At 38.3% G+C, this 22,382-nt stretch overlaps 1 protein-coding gene across 2 annotated transcripts in view; it reads right to left on the reverse strand.

Annotated features, from left to right (window-relative positions):
• LOC122815513 (solute carrier organic anion transporter family member 1C1-like) overlaps positions 1-22,382 on the reverse strand; it is a 4,185,790-nt gene that overhangs the window by 1,542,778 nt on the left and 2,620,630 nt on the right. For both annotated transcript variants that reach the window (XM_044088066.1, XM_044088065.1), the window contains one exon: positions 1,300-1,464. In XM_044088066.1, coding sequence (XP_043944001.1) covers positions 1,300-1,464 — 165 coding nt within the window. The remainder of the gene's footprint in view (positions 1-1,299; positions 1,465-22,382) is intronic.

Consider the following 22,382-nt stretch of genomic DNA (forward strand, 5'->3'; position numbering starts at 1 on the left):
ACAGTATTAAGAAAAAATAGAACTTCTAAATGTAAAAGGGGTACACTGAAAATAGAAATAGATTGTTGCTTGTCATCTTACAATTAGTTAGAAGTACAAGAAGCCGAAACCAAGGTATGCTTTACATATCATTTAGTGTTATGGGTCAAAGTAGGTGAAGGTAGTAGAAGGTTAAAGAAGGAAAGGGTGTAAAAAAGAATGGAGTATGAAACACATCAGCATACGTAGCTAAACTGGAAGAAGCTGGTATAACTCAAAAGTTGTAATTTCCCATTCAACCCTGCTAGAACTCTTTTTAATACAATAAAGTCTTGGTGTTCTGCAATAGGTAGTTACTTAGATAAGATGAGTACACTACATATGCAACACTGGAAATAGGACTGATATTGTTAAAATAGTAATTAAGTGAAGAGTACCTTTTGGAGCTTTTTGGTTGACAAAGTTCATTGGTTCTACTGTTAGTGACACTGGATGGCCCACATCTGATGAAGTGTATCAAACTAAAACAGAGACTTTAAGACATTTATGTGTTTTGTGTTAGTGCTGGTGGTTCTGCAACTGTTGGAATCTGCTAAATAAACGAGTGTTCACTGAAGATTTTATCCGTGGCTTTATTGGTTCGCCTGACAGAACTGCTAGTGTGGATTACTGGTCTTTTTGCTTTGGTACCTGGTTGCTTGCCATTTTTGGGAATTACTACCTTTCAGGGTAGCCCTGCTCCCCTGAATCAGTACTTCTGATGGGGCCTCAGTGGGGACTGTACCATGGAACATAAAAACTGAGCATGCATACCCACACCCACTCCCGCACACCAGAGGAGACTTAAGGTACAGTCTGCATTACTCCTGGCCTGTCCCACGCCAGCTCCAACAAGTGTTGCATACCTTAATTAAACGCAACTCATCTGAGTCATAGTAAGGGCTATGCCAATGGGGCTTGCTTGCATTTTTTTTCAGTATGTGAAAGAAAGGTTTCTTGCTTGTACAACCTCTAACACCTTGTATTGCATAGCATCACCAAATAATTTTAAAGAGAAGAGTAGTAAAAGTTTCTTTTGGTTTTTGTAATCAGGCGCCATGGTTTTCAGTACAATTTACAAAAATACATGCAACTATAGTTTATTTACTCAGTTCACCTACTGAGCAGACATAGTAGTATAACTAGCTTCTCCACTTTTTCACACTGCATTTAATCTTGTAAGTTATTTACGGATCCCATACTTTGCAGCACTAATCTGCTCCTAATAGGTGTACGCATATCTGAAATGGAAATGGATGAAACAGTTTATATAGTACATACCAATGAGTAAGTTTGCCTTTGATGCAGACTGGCCAAACTGCTGTTCTATGTATTTTGGCTTAAATGTAATCATTCCGATAAAGCCATTGAAGGATATAACACTGATGATTAAATACAAAATGAAGATGGGACTCCGCAGTAGAACATTAAGAGATGGCACAAAATCTGGAGAAAAAAAGATGCACATTGATTAGATAATTTCATGCAGAAATGCATTATTAGGCTGTTAAATTATTACAAGTGAAAAAGTGCATGCATGTGTGTGTGTGTCTGTGTAATATATTTGCACTGACAGACAGGTCTAAAGTTAGTATAACTTGTGTGTGGGTGTGTGTGTCTATTTATCAGCATGCTATAGCAGATGTTTTATTTCCACTCTACCAGCAGCATCATTAAGTTCTAAATACCCATTTAAATAACTTAGTATTTAAGATATGCACATTTTCTGCAGAAATATTCACCATATCCAAAGTTACACAATATAACATAAAAAACAATGTAAATAGTTGTATTGTGAACATCATGTTATTCAGCACAAATAAATATGCAAAATAGGTTCATAGGTGATTACTAGGCTAATGACTACAAGGGCCTTTTTAAGCCTAGCCATGCATTCCAAATCTCTGACAAGTTCTGATACCCTTGATAAGTGTAAGCATGGGCCTGGGAGATGAATCATTTACAGGTTACCTGTTTACATCAGAGTCATAGGTGCCAAACCAGGGGTGAATTTCTGGTTTCCCATCCAGTTGTCCAAATTGCACTTGAATTGGATTAGGGAGGAACTCTGCTTCACATGGATGGGGAGCCTGTTCCATAAACGGGGTAGTCTCTGGGATACATACTTATCTCTCCAGCAGGTCCTATTTATATCACAGGCAAGATTTAGGTCTTTAGAACGGATAATTCTGGTACTGTTTTGTGGATATGCAAGAGGTCCATCGGAGTGGGGTCTGACAATGCCCTGTATGCCAAGCATAGATCTTCCCTCAAAAACCTGTAGGAGACAGAATACAGGCATAGGGTCTTGAGGCAGTCTGTATAGGACATATTACTTATGCCCTGTATTCTTTTAGTGAGGAACCTCTGTGGATGTTCCAGTTGTTGGATATGCCTGGTTAGGTACATACCAAAGGGGACATTGTACTCAATGATAGGTCTGATGAATGCTGAATACAGTAGAACAATGACTTCCTTGGACTTAGATATCATACCTTTGTTGTAAGTTGTGCAACATAGAATGATTTCCTCACCACTGTAGACAAGTGATGGTCAAAGGCTAGATTACTATCTATGTGTGTCCTTAAGTCCTTGACTACTGGGTCGACTCTAAGGGGTGTGTTGTTAATATGATGTGTGCTGTGGAGGCATGTGGAGCTTTTCTCCCCGGGCCTCCACTGAAAATGAGTTTCTGACCCAGTGGACTTTCCCGGTCAACAAATGTCAATAAATAAATAAATAAATGGTAGTTACCAGGGATAGATGACTTCCCAAAAGATACTATTATGCATTTCTTGGCATTTAGTTTTAGTCCATGACCTGACACCAGTTGTTTGTCTGTGTCAGCCGCTCCTGGAGAGCATTTATGTTGGTGTGAGATTCGATGACAGCTCCTAATTTGCAGTCATCTGCAAATTTAGTCAGCCAGAGACCACTGACATTGGCCTTGACGTCTGAGAAGTAAATGCCAAAAAGGAGCGATCCAAGGACTGATCCCTGAGGGGTCCACGTGTGACTGGCCTCTTTGTAGAGGTGGACTCCCCAATTCTAACTACCTGGGTCCTGTCTGTGAGCCAGTTGGCTATCCACTGGATGACCTATGGATTTGTACCTAACCTCTTGAGTTTGTCAACAATGCCCAAGTGGGATATTGTGTTAAATGCTTCGGCCAGGTCAAGGTGGGCAGTGTGAATGATTTTGCCCTCATCCATTGCTTTGGTGACTTTCTCACAGAAGTCCACCAGGTTGAGTAGGCATGATCTGCCCTTTACAAAACCAAACTTGATTGGGTCCAGTGTCATATGGTATCAGTGACATATCTGATGCTGTAGTGTGATAAAGAACTTCCCTAGGTGCCTTACAGCCAGCCTGTTCTTTCCCCCAAACCTTTAGCATCATTAATGGTTTTAAGCAAAATAGACTGGAAGTCTTCAGGATGATTATACTCATGCTTGTTGCAGTAAAATTGTAAACTCAGTATTGTTCTGCAATGAAACTTATTCATGTTCTATCCATCCACAGCATGAGCAAGTGGTAGACTGAAAGTAACTTAATGGTCACCATTATTTTACACTCACTAAGCAGCGCTTATGCTGTTTAGTGAATGTAAAATATATATGTGTGTGTATATGTATATATATATATATATATATATATATATATATATATATATATATATACATATATAAAATAAAAGAAATTTAAAAAAGTGTGTGTGTGTGTGTGTGTGTGTATGTGTTGTGTATGCATGTGAGTGAGAGTGAGATCAATCAAGCAATTATTTCACACTCACTAAGCAGTAATTTTGCTATTAAAGTATTAAAACTAAATGAAACAGAAAAAAAATGAAACAGAAAAAAGTGTGTGTGTGTGTTTATGTTTCTGTCTGTGACTGTGTGTGTATATGTGAGTGTGCTTATGTTTCTGTCTGTGTGAGTGTATGTGTTTGTGTGCACAGAAGTGAGGTGTGTGTGACAGAGAGAATGAGGAGTGAAAGTGATCGCGATTGTTAAGAACACTGCATACTTCTTGACCTCTTAGCTCAAGATACCTGGATAAAGCATAAAATAAAGGGGAAAAAAAGGCTCAAAAATCACAAAGTTCAATAACAGGATTGGTCTTAGCTTGCATTAGTGCAAGTGTGTGTGTGTGTGTGTGTGTGTGTGTGTGTGTGTGTGTGTGTGTGTGCGTGTGTGTGTGTGTGTGTGTGTGTGTGTGAGAGTGAGAGTGCGAGAGAGAGAGAGAGAAACACACACAGAGTGAGATCATCGCCCAGTGGCATACCTCTCAACCTCGAAGCTCGAGAAATCTGGATAAAGCCTGAAATAAAGGGGGCACAAAGGCTAAAAAATAATAACAGATTCTAAATATCGTTTTATAAAATTAGAAAATAGCTTAAATAACAGGATTTGTGTTAGCATGAATTTTCAGAAGGAAATAAAGTCTGAAAGTCATAGCTGGCATTAGGTACCAACTGAACCCACAGCTGCAGGCAGCCCCCGATTATCTCCCCACAAACCCACAAACGAAGCCCCCATGAAGCATTCGTGGGGTTCTCCAGCTCTTCTGTTTGTTTCGGCACCTTGTGGACATCCACACAGCTGTATGACATCATGGAATGCTGCTCAGCGATCTTTTGTATTTATTTTGCTTTTTTTTTTTTTTTATTTGCAAGTTACAAATGTACAATGCACTTGTTGCATTTATAAATGAAAAAGAAAAAAATGGATTGCTGAGAAAGCATTAATAACAAAAAAAAGAAGAAAAAAAATCACTGAACCATTTTGATTGTGGAATGCATCGGTATTCCCTTTTACACTTCTGGCCATAGTGCCTACAGTCAAACAAGAACATCATTCAGCATTTCATGTTAGATCTCCTTACTGTGGCGATTTCACATAAAAGTGTGTGGAGTGTGTGTTTACTTGTTTGTGGTGTGTGTGTGTGTGTGTGTGTGTGTGTGTGTGTGTGTGTGTGTGTGTGTGTGTGTGTGTGTGTGTGTGTGTGTGTGTGTGTGTGTGTGTGTGTGTGTGTGTATGCATATATATTTGAATGTGTGTGTGTGTGTGTGTGTGTGTGTGTGTGTGTATAGGTGTATATACATATGTGTGTGTAGAAATATATATATATATATATATATATATATATATATATATATATACATATATATATATATATATATATATATATATATATATATATATATATATATATATATATATATATATATATACATATATATATATATATATATATATATATATATATATATATATATATATATATAGTTTCATAGTTAGGTACTAGGCTATCAGCCCTAAGGCCCATACAAGCCTAGCCAAAAAATGTACCCTGGCTTTCGCCACCCAAGAAAATTATTTTCCTGTGCCCCTGTCGAGCAGAGCCACAGAGATGATCCCCGGGGTGAATTTCCCATTTCCCATCCACTCATCAAGATTTTTCTTGAAGATGGCTAATGAGGAGCTCTGTTTGACATAGATAGGTAGTCTGTTCCAGAGTATGGGAAGTCTCTGGGACAGGAATCTATCCCTCCAGCATGTTTTGTTTATTGTGGTGACAAGGTTAAGGTCCCTAGAGCATGTAGCTCGGAGGGATTGTGATTTCTTTAAGTGGAGCATGTCCAACAGCTCTGGGTTTGACATAGCTTTGTATGTTAGGCAGAGATCGCCCCTGAGTAGACGATATGCGATGGAGTAAAGCTGTAACTTTTTGAGACGGTCTGCATAATCCTCTTTGTGAGGTATTTCTGTGGTCTTTCCAGTTGTTGTAGATGTCTTGTGAGGTACATACCAAAAGGGGCATTGTACTCTATAATGGGTCTAATGAGTGATGAGTAGAGGGGAACAATGACCTCTTTTTTTTTTTGGATGAGAATCCCTTTGTGATGAGATGAGCCACGTAGAAGGATTTCCTGAGCACTGTGGCGATGTGATTATCAAAGGAGAGACTACTGTCCACCTGTGTCCCAAGGTCTCTCATCACATTTTCGGCTTACCAAAGGGGATGACAATACACTTTTTGGCATTGAGCTTCAGGCCATGTCTTTGACACCAGGTATCTGTCTCAGTGAGGCCCTTTTGTAGTTTGTCCACATCGTTAGGAGTTTCGATTATGGCTCCTAGTTTTCAGTCATCTGTGAACTTTGTTAGCCAAAGACCTTCTGTGTTGGCCTGCACTTCAGAGAAGTAGATACCAAACAGGAGAGGACCCAGGACTGAACCCTGTGGTACTCCACTTGTCACTGGTCTGATGTCGGATTTGGAATCCGCTACTTTCACAGTGTAGGTTCTGTCCATGAGCCAGTTGGCAACCCATCTTGTGACATAGGGATTTATACCTAGTTTAGTGAGCTTATCTATAATTCCAGAGTGGGGGATGGTGTCGAAAGCCTTGGCAAGATCTAGATAAGCTGTGTGAACCATTTTACCCTCATGTATGGCTTTGGTGACTGCTTCAAAGAAGTCAATCAGGTTTAGGAGACATGATCTGCCTTTTACAAATCCAAACTGAGTAGAGTCCAGAGTTTGGAGATTACCAATGTCTTTGTTTATGAGTTCCATGATGATACATTCCATGGCCTTGCAGACCAGGCTCATCAGGCTAATGGGGCGGTAGTTCCTGGGGTCCGTCATGGCTCCCCCTTTGTGGAGTGGGATAACTGTCATGGTGCGCCATTCAGTGGGTACAAAGCCTGAGGTGAGGCTATGACTGAACATGGTGCTTAGGTAGGGTGCCAGTTTATTCTGTAGTTCATGTAGAACGCAGCCTGGGATATTGTCAGGTCCCATGGATGCTGTGTTCTTGGCTTTGGAGAGTGTGGTTTTTCACCTGTGCAGCTGTGATTATAGGAACTTTGCATTATTCCGGTATAGAGATGGGCCCTTTGGGGGGTGAGAGGGGGGTAAAGTTAGCACTGAACCTATCTGCTAGGATGTTGGCAATATCAGTTGGTTCTGTATATTTAGTGCCATTATGCTGTAACTCAGAGCAGATCTGAGTGTTGCCATTTAGATTCTTGTCATAGCTATAGAATGCTTTGTGGTGGTCTTTAGAGTCAGTGGCAATTTTGTTTTTGTAACTAGCTTTGGAGGATTTTATGAGGGATCTCAGCTTCTTACTGAGGTTGACCAGGGAGTTCCTCCAGTCATGGGATTTTACTCTTTTTTTGCAACAGTTTCTTTCTTCTGTTCTAGAGTTTGTTTATGGCAGAGGACTACCAGATTGGCTTCCTTTTTTGGAGGATAACATCTTGGTTCTATTAGGGATAGCATGATCCATGCACTCGTGTAAGTGCTTATAAAGTGCATTTGTGTAGGATTCGGCAGTCATACCTCTACTGCCCATCTGCATGAGTGTCATGAAGTTTGCCACTTCTGTCTTAAGAAGTGTGAAGTTGGCTTTTGAAAAGTTTTTTACGATGGTTTCCCTAATTGGGGCTGGGGGTGGGATGTGGATGTCTAGGCTGATTAGCTTGTGGTCGGATCTGACCAACGAGGAATTGACCTCTGGTGTGGAACACCAGTTTCCCATGTTGGTAATGACCAGGTCTAGGATATATATATGGGTCTACTTAATTTCACTGAAAGCTCATTTCACTGAAACTCATTTAGTTGAAAGTTATATATGGCCTTTTCCCAGTGATCCTGGACTTAGTATATAAAGTAAGGGGGGTAGGGGGCACAGCCCCCCACATAGTTTGGTTATATATTGTCTTCTGGAAAGAGTTATTCATTGGACTTGTAAGTATCCATATCTATGGTTTTAAAGATTTAAAATAGGTGGGGGGCTATGGCCCCCCACACCCCCCATACTTTATATACTAACTCCAGGATCGCACTACAATGGACAAAAGGCCATATATAACTTTCAACAAAATGAGTTTCAGTCAAATTAGTTTTCAGTGAATTGTGCACAGGCAATATATATATATATATATATATATATATATATATATATATATATATATATATACATATATACATGCAAACACACACACATACACATGGGTGTGTGTGCTTGTGTGTTTGTGTGTGTATAGAGATATCTGTCTTTGTGAGTGTGTTAATACATATGTAGACATATGTCAGTGTGTGTATGTAATATATGTATGTGGTGTATGTGTGTACATACGTATATTTGTGTGTGTGTGTGTGTGTGTGTGTGTGTGTGTGTGTGTGTGTGTGTGTGTGTGTGTGTGTGTGTATCTCTAGTGATTGCTGTATCAAAATATATATCTAATATATATATATATATATATATATATATGTGTGTGTGTGTGTGTGTGTTTGTCTCTGTGTGTGTAGACAGATATAGGTGAATGAAAGGAAGTAGCTAATTTGTGAAATAAGAAGTGCAGTCTGATAAAACAGCTGCTTACGTTACAAAATGAATATATTTGTGTTTCATAAATACTATTTCCTAATGTTAGACTTCTTAAGTTTATTAACATTTTTGTGATTCATGAAATAAACACACAGATCTCTATCTGGACTATAACTGAAGTTTCGGTAATTAATATCAGTATACAACATGAATAGAATTCTTGGGCAGTAAATGAAATGACAGTATGTTAAGCCCTTTTTATCAGAATACCTTGGCTTTAATAAAATGCTTCCTCTTCATATTAAATTTGAAGCTACATTTTGTACAGTCTCCCTATATGAAGACGTTTGTTCACAGTCAGTGCTGTTCAGTCTCTAGCTGTCAAAACAGAAACATCTGAATCCACTGACAGTGATTATTTGTATGCATGTTTTCTGTTCATTATTCAGTGTTTCTGGTTTTGTTCGATTGCCATGGATTGTAAGAAAATTGGTATACAGCAGTGCAAAAAGTTGTAAGTATTTTATATTTCTGATCTGCAGAAACAGTTTGAGTAATTTTACATGAGCAGTAGAATTGTGTAGATGAGAAACAGGAATGTATTTTTGTTTCCTTAGCACTTTGCCTTTCTCCACGGTCATGTAACCATGGGGTTAGTAAGCTAACTGGGGAGCTGTGAGGCCTGACAACTCCCCATGCACAAACATTTATTTTGAGTTACATTTTAATTTCATTAATGTTAATTTCTCAATAAAGTGTGGTCTGATTTTAATGTTTACAAAGTCTAGTGATAAGCCATTTAGGAATGAATTACATACATCAAATGTATTGTTCAGATTGTTTCCTGTTTTATTTCTATCAGAGTAAACTATTTTAGATACTTCCATGGTGGCAAAATATTATTTTATTCATTTTTCAAACTAAGGGTACTATTGGAATGTTGACAAATTATAATGTTAACAGTTCAGAATATAGAGAAAGTTGAATGGGTTTATATTAGATTTGGGAAAGTGTTGACACGTTAGGGTTAGAGTAAGGGTAAGAAAGGTGATAGCTTCAGTACTGTGCATGTTTGTTCATGCGTGTTTCAGTGTCTGTGCCTCTGAGCCTGTCTTGTGTAGTGGTAGTGTTACAGAAAGTTTTTTTTTTCTAAAGTAAGGCACAGGGTTAGGGTTAGGGTTAGGGTCAGGGTGAGGGTTAACTTGCATTAGTAAGGTGGTGCATGGGTGAAGCCCCTGCCCATCCCTAATTCGGCATCATACCTTAGAAAAAGTCTTTCTTTAATGTTACATCATCCTGTGAAATTGCTATGGTTTTGAGTTATTTGTTGGTTTTGATTTACTTTGTTTTTGCAATTTACTGTGGGAATTCTTTATTGTGATCTCTCAATATTATGAATTATAGGTATTTTGATCTGTTAATATCAAGAAGTGTCAGTATATTGGTGTCAGTATTTTGTGTGCGTACAATATGAACTCTCAGTATTTTGATATATATATATATATATATATATATATATATATATATATATATATATATATATATATATATATATATATATAAACACTTATTGAATATAAAGTATTGTATTGGCAACTCTTTTTAGATGCAAATCGTAACTTTGGGTTTAATGATATGGTATCCTTGGCCCCAGTATTGAAGTTGAGGGCTGCAAAGCTTTAACCTTACTAGGACTGTAATGGTCCCTATTTTTATCTTTATTTTGCTTCAGATAATACAACAAAAAAATTTTGTACTGCAACTATGTTTCAACTAGAAATATGTGTTGGTGTTTTGTAATGTAATTCAAATTATAGCCACAAGATGGTGCTATGATCAAATCTTATTTATACATTCTTTTATTTATTTATTTTTTAATGAAGATCTATATTTAGATTTTAAATGTAGTATCAAAAATGTTTTTAACAAAGTTTTTAAATATTTATTATAATATATGTTGTGAATCATAGAGGGCATTATGCAATTAGGAAAGTCTAACTATATGACTGCAAAGTTTTAAAGAAATCTATGCATCACTTTACAATCACTTTTAATATGTTTCATAAAATGGTTAATTGAGCGCTGATGAAATTCAAATGTTATATATAAGCATTAATTTTACAACATGGCTGATATAACTGAGGAAGTTGGCGACGAAAACGTTTTACTGGATACGTTATTGTGTTTAGTGCTTGTACTACATCGTTCCCGTTTGTGTGGTGGAGTGGTTTTTTGAAGTGGTGCTAATTAAAGCATTTTTTTCAACTTTGGAGCAAGATTTATTTGTGCTTGGTGGAGTAGGAGTTATACTTTTATTGGTTATATATAAAATACAAATTGCGTATTGTGCATGCACACACACATACACACAAAGGTAGGGAATGTACTGGATTACTGATATGCATCTCATTACAATCCAATACATTAAAAAAACTTCTTGAACACTGTTGTATTGAACTAGAAAACAATACATCAGCCAACTGTTTTTGCCTGGGGTTCCAAACTTTATTACTCAACTACCACTCGACTACAATGGTCCTTCTCTGCACGGCTATATATTCTAACTTTGAGATCACAGAACAATAAGGGAAAAAAAACAAACTTCCTTACTTCCATTCTGACCTGGTTTTAGTAAATGCAGAATAGTTTTCATAACATACCACTTATCTATCAGATGAATAGATCTTGCTGTAACATTTTTAAATGACTTGTGATAAAATATGGCTTGACCAACTAAAAGAATCCCTCTACATATTTATGTGAGTCTACTTCATTTGAGTGAAAACCCATAACAATGAATCTGACATTACTGAGACCAATTTAAAGAAACTGCAGAAGATCAAAAATTTAAAAAGCCAAATCCCATATAAGCAAAAACTGTTCCCTGGATGTCTCTGACCATTCCATCAACTTATCTTCAAATACAAAACAAAGTAAAAACCTTCCTGTATACTAATATTATAAAATAACTCACCCTAAATTGCAATCACAATGTTGCACAAGTGTCACTTCCCATAACTTTTTACCACCTTAAAGGAACACAACATAAATAATGCAACCATACATGCTGATCTAAACAGAACTGAGTATAGCCTCAGTAATTTACAAGTTAAAAGGATGTTTCAAAACAGAAAACAGACTGCAAATATTTTTCTTCCTTTATTGTGCCCCCCACACCCCCTATAAATTAAACATACCAACTCTGAGATTGCACTAGTAAGTAGCTTATTTTCACTTGTACAAGATTCGGCTTTTTAAATTTTTGATCTTCTGCAGTTTCGTTGAATTAGTCTCAGTAATGGCGCATTCATTGTTATGAGTCTTTGCTCATATAAAGTAGACCAATTTATGCATGTGTGTGTAAATGTGTGTATTATACAAATGGATTAAGAGAATATGCAGAGTGTTCTGTAAGTACTGTAGCGGTAGGGAATTTATGTTTTGGCTGCTCAGTTTGAAACTTGTTCCCTTAGTCCAGATTCCCCCTCCACATTTTATATATCATTTTATGTATATAATATGATTGCATCCAGAAAAAAGGAGGGTATTACCTCTCTGTACTCCTCCCTCATTAGGCCAATAATTGAGTATAATGCCCCATTTGGGATGTACATCTCCAAACATCTGCACCAACTGGAAAGGCCACTGAGATACCTCACAAAGAGAATCCATGGCCTCCAACACCTGTCCTATGCAGACAGTCTCAAATCACTATCACTCTATTCGGTATCGTACAGATTGCTCAGGGGTGATCTGTGACTCGCCTTCAAGGCAATCTCGGACCCTGCCCTACTAGAGATGCTCCAAATCCATAAGTCTAACTCCTCACACACTACCCGCTCAAAAAGCCTGAATCTAATGTGTGACATACACAAAACTTGCTGAAGAGAGAGGTTTGTCTCCCAATGGCTGCCCCATCTCTGGAAAAGACTTCCTATACATGTCAAACAGAGCACCTCACTGACCCTCTTCAAGCGCAACCTTGATGAGTGGATGGGGGGGGGGGGGTTCCACCTCTGTCCTTCACTGACAGGAGTGACAGGTGCTGACTGAGGTTTCTTTTTGGGGATAAACTCTTGGCTAGGCTTGGAAGGGCCTCAGGGCCATTAGCCTAGTAACCTGCTATGATCCTATATATATATATATATATATATATATATATATATATCTATATATATATATATATATATATATATATATATAGATATATAGATATATATATATATATATATATAGATATATAGATATATATATATATATATATATATATATATATATATATATAGATATATATATATATATATATATATATATATATATATATATATACACATATGTATATATATATATATATATATATATATATATATATATATATATTTAGGTGTGTGTGTGTGTGTGTATATGTATCTATATATATATATATATATATATATATATATATATATATATATATATATATATATATTAGGTGTGTGTGTGTGTGTGTGTGTGTGTGTGTGTGTGTGTGTGTGTAAAAAAATACTGGCCCCAATTATAACTCTAAAATTATTATCAGCATTTATCCCAAGTGTGTGTGTGTGTGTGTGTGTGTGTGTGTGTGTGTGTGTGTGTGTGTGTGTGTGTGTGTAAAAATACTGGACCCAATTATAACTCTAAAATTATCAGCATTTATCCCAATTCAAAACAATTTGGCAGTTCATGGTGCATGTTTGATTAGGGACTTTTATTTTAAAGTAGTAATTAGACAGTCTAAAGGGTAAAATAAATTGCTTTGTTTATGCATAAAAGATAGTTAAGCAGAAAAAAAAATAACCTTGCTAGTCAAGCATTAGAGACAGTTTATTAAAAAGGAAAGATAAGCATAAAGTGTGTAAAAAATACAGACATTCAGAATGTTCTTTTCTCAAGAGAAAAATACAATCTTGCCAACTACAGAATGTTCCTTAATGAAATATTAAATAAAACACATACAAGACAAATCCTGAGACCAAGGTTAGAAAAAGTAAATAAGAAAAATTACTGGACTGAAGCAATATAATATGTTGTGTTCAGGATAGCAGTTCAGTTAAGGTTAATGAGTTTGTTCGACCTGTTACTTCAGAGAAGATTACAGAAACTCAAGCCTGAGTACAGAAGACAGCCCAAATAAAGACATTGTTCAGAACAATCAGAATAGATGTGCAGTAACTTTGAACACCGATTGTTTATCAGCACTGTTAATAAAGACAGTATTCGGATACTGTAAACATCTAATAAAGCCTTATTAAATGAACTACAGTGTTTGGAGAATTTATTCTGGAAAGTACACCAGACTTGGTCCATAAAGGACTGGCACCTGTTCAGCATGAGTTTGGGTAATTAACAGATAAATACTTTCATTATCAGTCTCATTAGAGTATTTCCAGCTAATTACGGTACAGTACAGTCATCAATTCTTACAGTGCACAGTGATTGCACTCCGATATTTGGAAAAAGAAAAAACAATTAAGCACTAGCATGGCACATGACCTGATCTTAAATATTAAGCATCCCCTGCTAAAGTTGCTAAGGTCGGGTCTAGCACTAGGCAATAAAATCTGCCTGTACTAAATAGCAAATGACAACAGCAGAACAAAAAATGTTGTTTCTGCCTGCTGCCCATGCCAGTAACATGCCCCTAACTTCCTGTAATAAACTTAAAAGTGGCTAGAATCACAGGATATATTAGCAAGCTTTTTCTGAAGTATATGAACCCTGAAACTCAAATGTGTTTCATTATTTAGCGACTTCTGATCTCAGTGGTTTGTCAAAAAACACAGATGTTATGAGGAACGGTCCAAAACTACAAAGCCATAATTTGATAGTTCCATGAAAATCGGAACTGCTGAAAGGCATGGAGATGAGTGTAAATGTAATGAACTGCATTACATTACCTTTCTGACAGTGTCTGCTAAATATTTATGGCTTTGCAAGCTGGTAAAATACTTAGGAATTTTACTCCCTGTAAGTAGTAGAAAATGGAGCAGATAAAGCTCCATATACTACAAAGAATTATGATCATGTCACTAATGATAACCTTAAATTATGTGTTCTCAACATGGATGAAAAGATTCACCTCTTTAGCTTTATTCTTGAGGTCAATTTCTTGGCATCAATATATCAAACACAAAATAAACTGGTTATGATCATGGCCAGATCATAATCCTCTATATTAAGCCTCCTCTGTTATCTTTCCTCTCCACTTATAGTGGCAGGTGTCATCTCTAATATTTAACAAAGCATGTGTGAAGCCAAATTGGTCTTGGCCCACTGGCCTACAGCAGTCCATGTAAACAATATTCTTTGAACAAAGAGCACTTTGTCAGGGTGTCTGCAGTGTCTTTGGGATGGAAACTTGGCTAAGGTGAAGTCCACTAGTCATCTGTTATTGCTAGTTTGATGTTAGAATCCTTCTGCTATGTAGAGGCCTGATCATGGTGCATGGATAATCAACATCTACAATCATCCTGTCTTCTTCCAGTATGGCTGTACTGATCATCATACATCCCTCTGTAAGCAGTTTTCTACTTATTTATATATTTTTGATTACTTATGCTGATGGTGGATCAAAGAGTTTACTTTATCAACAGCACTGAGCTTGTAACTACGGGACACTGGTGTTTGACATTTATTGTTTTGAATTTATGATCATATGCATATGCACCGGAACCATAGGGTGAGGGTGAGGGAGCACACCCCCCACACACACACTTTTATGGCTGCAAGATCTGACTTGTGTGCCCTGCATGCTAACATAATTTAAACAAAGGGCATGGAAAAACTGATCACATCATTCCTGCTAGCCACACAAAGCCTGCTGTCAGAGTCAACACCCACAGTAAGCTTAAGGCTGCCTGTGCCAGAGTCAACACCCATGGTAAGCTTAAGGCTGTGCTCCTTTTTATATGCAGTAAGCTGGTGTAAGCTGTGCTCTTTTTTCTATGTAGTAAGCTGTGCTCAGTTTATATGTAGTAAAGTGTGTGTGTGTGTGTGTGTGTGTGTGTGTGTGTGTGTGTGGAGTCAGACGATGTATAGAACATAACACTGAAGACTGCAGGATATTGCACAAGTAGCACTAAACAGATACAGAACTATAAGTGCATGACTTGCTGCTTGAAATTTAACAGTGCTTGGCATTTTCAAAAACGTCAAGAGGCTAAAGAAGGAAATTGAATATTATAGAGTAGGTGTCAATTACCCTGCTATTTCATTTTTCAGTGTTCATCTCTTCATATATGTTAATACAAAACTAAGTGAAAAAGTATGTGAAATACCATCAGGCTATTCTTTAAATTTTAGTTTGACCCATGCCTTGGTTAAACATCGTCTACTAGATAATAGCTTCTTTTACACAAGGCTGGATTAGTATGTGTGTGGGGTTAGCTATATGGGGTGGGGGCACTGAATATAAAATCAATTAAACAGTACACGCTATCATATATCTAACGTATTTGTTTTCATTGTGGGACTTCCAAGAAAAAAATCACAGGGTGAATCAGATGGTGTGTGTGTGTGTGTGTGTGTGTGTGTGTGTGTGTGTGTGTGTGTGTGTGTGTGTGTGTGTGTGTGTGTGTGTGTGTGTGTAATCACTATCACTAACAGCACATTGCTGTTGCAAACTGAAGTTCTAGCAGTCCTTATTCTCTATCTTGGAACCGTACCCCATCCTTTATTTCACTGACTGAAAAATGTTACTTTTTTGTTTGTTTCGAATAATGAAGCAAGAACAATCAAGTTAATTTACTGTTTACATTAATACATGATAATGCATCTTGGAAGGGACTGAATGAATTTACAAAAATATGCTTTACCTCATATTACATGCTCGGAATGCGTAATTTCTGACGTAACTGTTGTTGCTGATGTGCTGGTGAGTCTGAGGTTTGGAAAAGTTAAACACCCCTTTCATTACTGGACAAACTCCTATATTGTCCATTTCACTTGAATATTACTTGAGAGTTTGGGAGCAGTGCCCCTCAATGCAGTAAGGTGTGCTCCATTTATATGCAGTAAGGGGTGTGTGTGTGTGTGTTCTGTTTATATGCAGTAAGGGTGTGTGTATGTAAAATGCCCCAGTTACTTATACCTGGGGGTTAGAATTACCCAGGTTCAAACCCTGAACCTTAGGTACAACAGCCTACATTCCCACCTGCCCAACCAGTTGTGATAGCTCTCAACTGTCTAGATTTTCACAGAATATATGGCTCATACTTTTGGTCTGCTTCTCTTAAAAGTTGTGGTTTTGTGGCAAATCATTGAGAACGGAATTCACTAAATAATGATAGCCCTTTATGTTTCAATCTTCCTATCTTTTCTGGAAATACATGGTAACACAAAACACTATTTCAGCAACTTCCTAAGATTATACAAGCAATATTTAAAATGTGTCCCTGGTTTTGGGCCTTTGCTCCCCCCCCAACAAATTTTGTCTTTTTCCAGATTTCTTCTGCTGTGAAATTGAGAGCTTTAGTTGTGTCAAGTAGATGGTGCAGTGGTAGTGTTGTTGCCTCACAATAAGAGTTTATCTGGTGTGATTCTTGGCTGGGGTGCCTTCTGTGTGGAGTCTGTATATCCTCCCTGTGTTTATGTGGGTTTGCTCTGGTTTCCTCTCATGTTACAAAGACATGTATCAGGAGCATTTTTCCCCAGGCCTCTGCTGAAAATTGGCTTTCTTCCAAGTCGGACTTACCCAGTAAACAAATGTTAAATAAATAAAAAAATTTACAAGGAGGTGAGAGCTTCAGGGGAAGAGAAGTTTTGTGCTGTTTGTAGTGTTAGTAGTACAACAGGTAGTAGCCTTACTTTTCATGCAGAAGGCTGTGGGTTCTATTCCCACAGTATGCAGATGGATCGCTGATACTATACTGTGTTGTGATTTAAAGGGAGTGGATGCTGCAGTCCTGTGAATGTCCTCCTTTGGAGGAGTTACCCAGTAACTATGAACCTGTTATCAGTTTGCCATCTATTCCCTATTGCAAAATTACCAGCTTATCATTTTTTAATGTAATGTAAGCAATTTATTCTTCAAGGGCAACAGCCATTTTATTTGTAGATGAAACAATGAAATATACAGTTGTTTCCTAGCAGCAACCTCTTCATTAGTTTGAGATCCCTTTAATGTGGAATTATTTAGATAACGTACTTCTGCAGAGATTTTGCATATTTACAGAAATTGGTGGATTGTAATGACAGAAGTTTGAGTGGCCTTTTATGGTTGGAATTTTCTGAAACAAGTAGCTTTGTCATTATTGGTTCATACATTTTGTTTCATTGCTTACTAGAAGACTGTTCAAAACTACAAATTTAAAACACATTCTAACAACCGGTGCTGTATTATACAAGGAATATAATTTAATACAATCAGGAAGGTGAATCAAAGCATGCATATATGTATGCATGGCCCTAAAAATGTGTTTGAAAACTGCCCAGAGGAAAGTGTGAAAGGCTCAACATCATGGGCAACCTTTAAGCTTTACTCTTGTTACCAAGGCAATGGATGAAGATAAAACAGTTACACCACATTACCTTGACCTGGCCAAGCCTTTTGACACAATCCCCTACTCAGGTAGAGTACAAAAGTTGAATAATGTAGGAGAAAACACTTGCATCCCTAGCTGGATTGCCAACTTGCTCAGAGGATGCAGGAGATCAAAATAGTGGAAGAGACCAGTCACCAATGGAATCCCCAGGCTTTGGTTCTCTGACTTTTTCTGTTTGGCATATACATCTCAAAAGTAAAAGGAAATGCCACAGGGTCATTGCTGGCTAAATTTGAGATGACTGCAAGCTAGGAGCGGTTATTGAATCCCCAAATGACTTAACCATCATGCAGGGAGTTTTGTCTCAAATAATAACTGGTGTCAAAATCATGACAATGCCCTCTGAGAACTGACCTAGTTGTTTGGCATTTGGGAACTTGTGTGTACAGTGACCTAACTTTTGATCAACTTGTGCTTAGAGTTATAATAAAGCCTTTCTCTACTGCACAGCTAATAAACAAATTGATTGTGAGTAGATCTAGAGATGTTGTTGCCCCCTTTACAAAGCTCTCATTGGGTCAATCATTTTGTATAATGCCCACTTTGGCATGTATCTGTCCAGCCCCATGCATCAATTGGAATACCTTCAGAGATACATTACTAAAAGGATACAGTCTTAAACAACAGGTCATGCATGGACCACCTCAAAGATTTATTACTATACTCAGTATCCTACAGAGTGCTTAGAGGTGACGTGTCTGGCATACAAGGATTCCTCCAACCTAATACAGATGGCCCTACTGAACATTAGCAAGTCAAATGACATCAGAAATACTCCAGGTATCTATATATATATATATATATATATATATATATACACACATATATATATATATATATATATATATATATATATATATATATATCACACAGAGACTACTACTGTTCCAGAACAGACTATCCATAAAAATAAAACAAAGCTCATCCGTCCATATTCAAATGCAACTTGGATCTAAGGATGGGTAATAGAAAATGTAGTCCAGGATTGCCTCTCATGCCACTCATAGACGTTCATAGATTAGTACTAGGCTAACTGCCCTTGCAAGCCATTTTAAGCCTAGCTAATTATCCCTTGTGAGACTCGAACTCTGCACCTTGTGTTTGTAAGGCAAACATCTTAACCATTAGGCCACCCTAATAGAAGCACTTCCTAAATGCTGCATCCCTTACATGAGTCCCTTCATATTATCTATGGTATGATTACAGTTATTCTCATTAGGGCTAATATACAATTATCAGCTATGGGATAGGTAAGACCAATCAGAAAATGTTAATTCAAGCACCAAAAGGGAAATGGCTAAGCTTAAAATGTCCTCCAAGTGAACCGATGTTGCGGCAGTAAATAGTTACAAAAAATGTCCTTTTTAAGATCACTAAGTGCCCCCTGACACCCCCCCCCCCAGTCTTTAACAGTTTCTGGTGCCTATGATCATATGATGCCAGATTTTATCTATGTTAGGAATAATTTGCTGTAGATCCTTCTTATTTTCTTTTTACTATCTACAAGTTAAACATTTGCATGTGTTCAGTCCTAAAGGTGCACAAGAATACCAAAAAGCAAACTTCACACTACTCAAGACTGGTGTGGTATCCTTCAAGGCCCCTGAGTCAGAGGAAACCACAACCCAAGCTGCGGAAGCCCTTACAAATGCCTTCTATGAACACCTCCAGGACTGCATGGATCAGGCAATCCCAAATAAAACCAAGACTCTTTCCACAAAGGGCAAACGTCCAGTCTGGTGGACCCCAGCCATTAACAAACTTTACAATAAGAGGAGAAAGCTATTACATGATAGAACAAAATCCATAAAAGGGAAGTCACCCCTGATCATTATTAGTAAAAAAATACGAGCACTCATAAAATCAACTAAGGCCAATTTTGAGAGAAAAATTGCCATGGATTCAAAGGACAATCATAAGGCCTTTTTCAGCTATGTTAGGAACCTGGGTGGAAACTCCCAGATATGCTCAGAATTAGTCCAAAATGATACAAAAATCACTGAACCCACAGACATTGCCAACATACTGGCAGACAGGTTCAGTGCAAACTTCACTCCCCTCTCCCCCCCTAAAGGAGAGATAACTATCCCAGCCGAGTGTAGCCTCCCGGACATCTCAAATGCGCAGGTGAAAGCTGCTCTCTCTAAAGCTAAAAACACAGCATCAATGGGACCGGATGGTGTCCCCGGCTGTGTGCTACACGAGCTAAATGAGGAATTAAACCCGCACATAAGGCAGCTGTTTAATCTCAGACTTACCACAGGATACGTGCCCAAGGAGTGGCATACGGCAACTGTAGTCCCACTCCACAAAGGTGGCGCCTCTACGGACCCTGGTAATTACCGCCCCATAAGCTTAACAAGTCTAGTCTGCAAAGCTATGGAGAGGATCATAATGGAGCTCATAAACAAAGATATAGGGGACTTGCAGACATTGGACCCGACCCAGTTTGGCTTTGTCAAGGGAAGATCATGCCTTTTGAACTTGGTCGACTTCTTCGAAATAGTCACCAAGGCCATTGATGAGGGAAAGGCAGTCCATACAGCCTACCTTGACCTTGCAAAGGCTTTCGACACAATACCCCACTTGGGTATTGTAGAAAAACTTACCAGCTTAAATGTAAACCCATATGTCACAAGATGGGTTGCAAACTGGCTTAAGGACAGAACCCACAGGGTTAGAGTTGCTGGCTGTGTCAGACTCCAAGCCGGTCACAAGTGGTGTCCCACAGGGCTCGGTCCTTGGCCCCTATTGTTTGGCATCTACTTCTCAGAAGTACAGGCCAACATGGGAGGACTTTGGCTGACAAAGTTTGCAGATGACTGCAAACTGGGCCATAGTGGAAAGTGCATCGGACACGGATATCCTTCAGAAGGGACTCACGGAAACAGATAGCTGGTGCCAGAGCCATGGCCTGAAGTTAAACGCCAAACAATGTATAGTCATACCCTTCGGGAAAAACAAGGTAACCCCAAGCTACCATATAGGTGGCAATCCACTAAGCACAGAAGAGGTTATCAGGGACCTGGGGACCCAGGTTGACAGTGGCCTTTCTTTTGACACTCACATTGCTAAAGTGGTTAGAAAGACCTTCTACATTGCCCACCTGATCATGAAGGGATTCACATCCAGATCTAGTGAGGTCATTGTTCCCCTGTACTCCTCACTTATCAGACCAATGATCGAGTACAATGCCCCATTCGGGATGTATCTCACCTGACATCTGCAGCAATTGGAGAGACCCCAAAAGTTCCTCACCAAAAGGATAAAGGGACTCCAAAATCTGTCATATGCTGCCAGATTGAAGAAACTCCAGCTCTATTCAGTCGCATACCGTCTGCTCAGAGGTGACATGTGCCTGACATACAAGGCCATGTCCAACCCGGAATTAATGGACATGCTCCACCTCCGAAAATACAAATCCACCAAAACCACTAGAGCAAGCGACTTAAACCTTAGCACGGATATAAATAGGACGTGCTGGAGGGATAGATTTATCACTCAGAGACTCCCTATGCTGTGGAATAAAATCCCGGTCCATGTGAGGCAGAGCACCTCGCTGACTCTGTTCAAGAGAAATCTAGACCTGTGGATGGGAGATCGTAGGTTTACCCCGGGAATCATCTCTGGGTCACTGCTGGACATAGGCACAACAAACTAATGGGCACAGTATTTTTTCATATAAGGGGTGGCATAAGCCACAATAATTTGGGCTAGGCTTATAAATGCCTTAGGGCAGATAGCCTAGTATAAACCTATGAACCTATGAACCTAAAACAAAATACTAAAGTCAAGCTTAAGGAACAAAGGAACATTAAAAATTTCAAGCACAAAAATTCAGCAATGACTTCCAATAGCAGCACCAAAACCAGCATAGGTGAATTGGTGCCCTAGGTGAAGAGCTCCATGGCACCCCCATCTGCTCACTACCTCCTTCCTCTATACATTACCCCCTGCCTCCCCAGCCCCGCCCATTCTGACCTACCCACACCATGCAGATTACATTTTCTTCCTTTTCTTACAGTTTGTCTTCGGTTTTGTTTTCTGCATTCATTTATTCATAACACCCTAACAAGGCAAGACTGCATTCTGATAATTGCAGAGGAAATAATTGCATTAAGCTGGGGAACTGTGGGCCACTAAGTCCCCAGAAGCCATGAGGGGTCCTAGGGTCCTAGATTCTCTGAGGTGCATCATTTTAGAATTGTTTTTTTTTTTTTATTTTTTAGACAACCTGCTTCATTCTGTGATGGCCTGAAAAAATCCTTAAGGAATGATATTCGGTGTTATTTTTCCAAATTTGCCTTTTTCTTCATCCTTTAGACACACCTTAACTGATCAGGACTGCATTGTAATAACATTGATGGAAGTAACTGAATCATGTTGAGAGTCTTGCAGGCTGCTAGGTCACAAGAAGCAATGGCGATTCTAGATGCTGGAGGTAAATTTCTTTTTAAACAA

Source organism: Protopterus annectens, chromosome 11.part0, assembly GCF_019279795.1.
Source record: "Protopterus annectens isolate FY-2018-M chromosome 11.part0, PAN1.0, whole genome shotgun sequence".
NCBI lineage: Eukaryota > Metazoa > Chordata > Ceratodontiformes > Protopteridae > Protopterus > Protopterus annectens.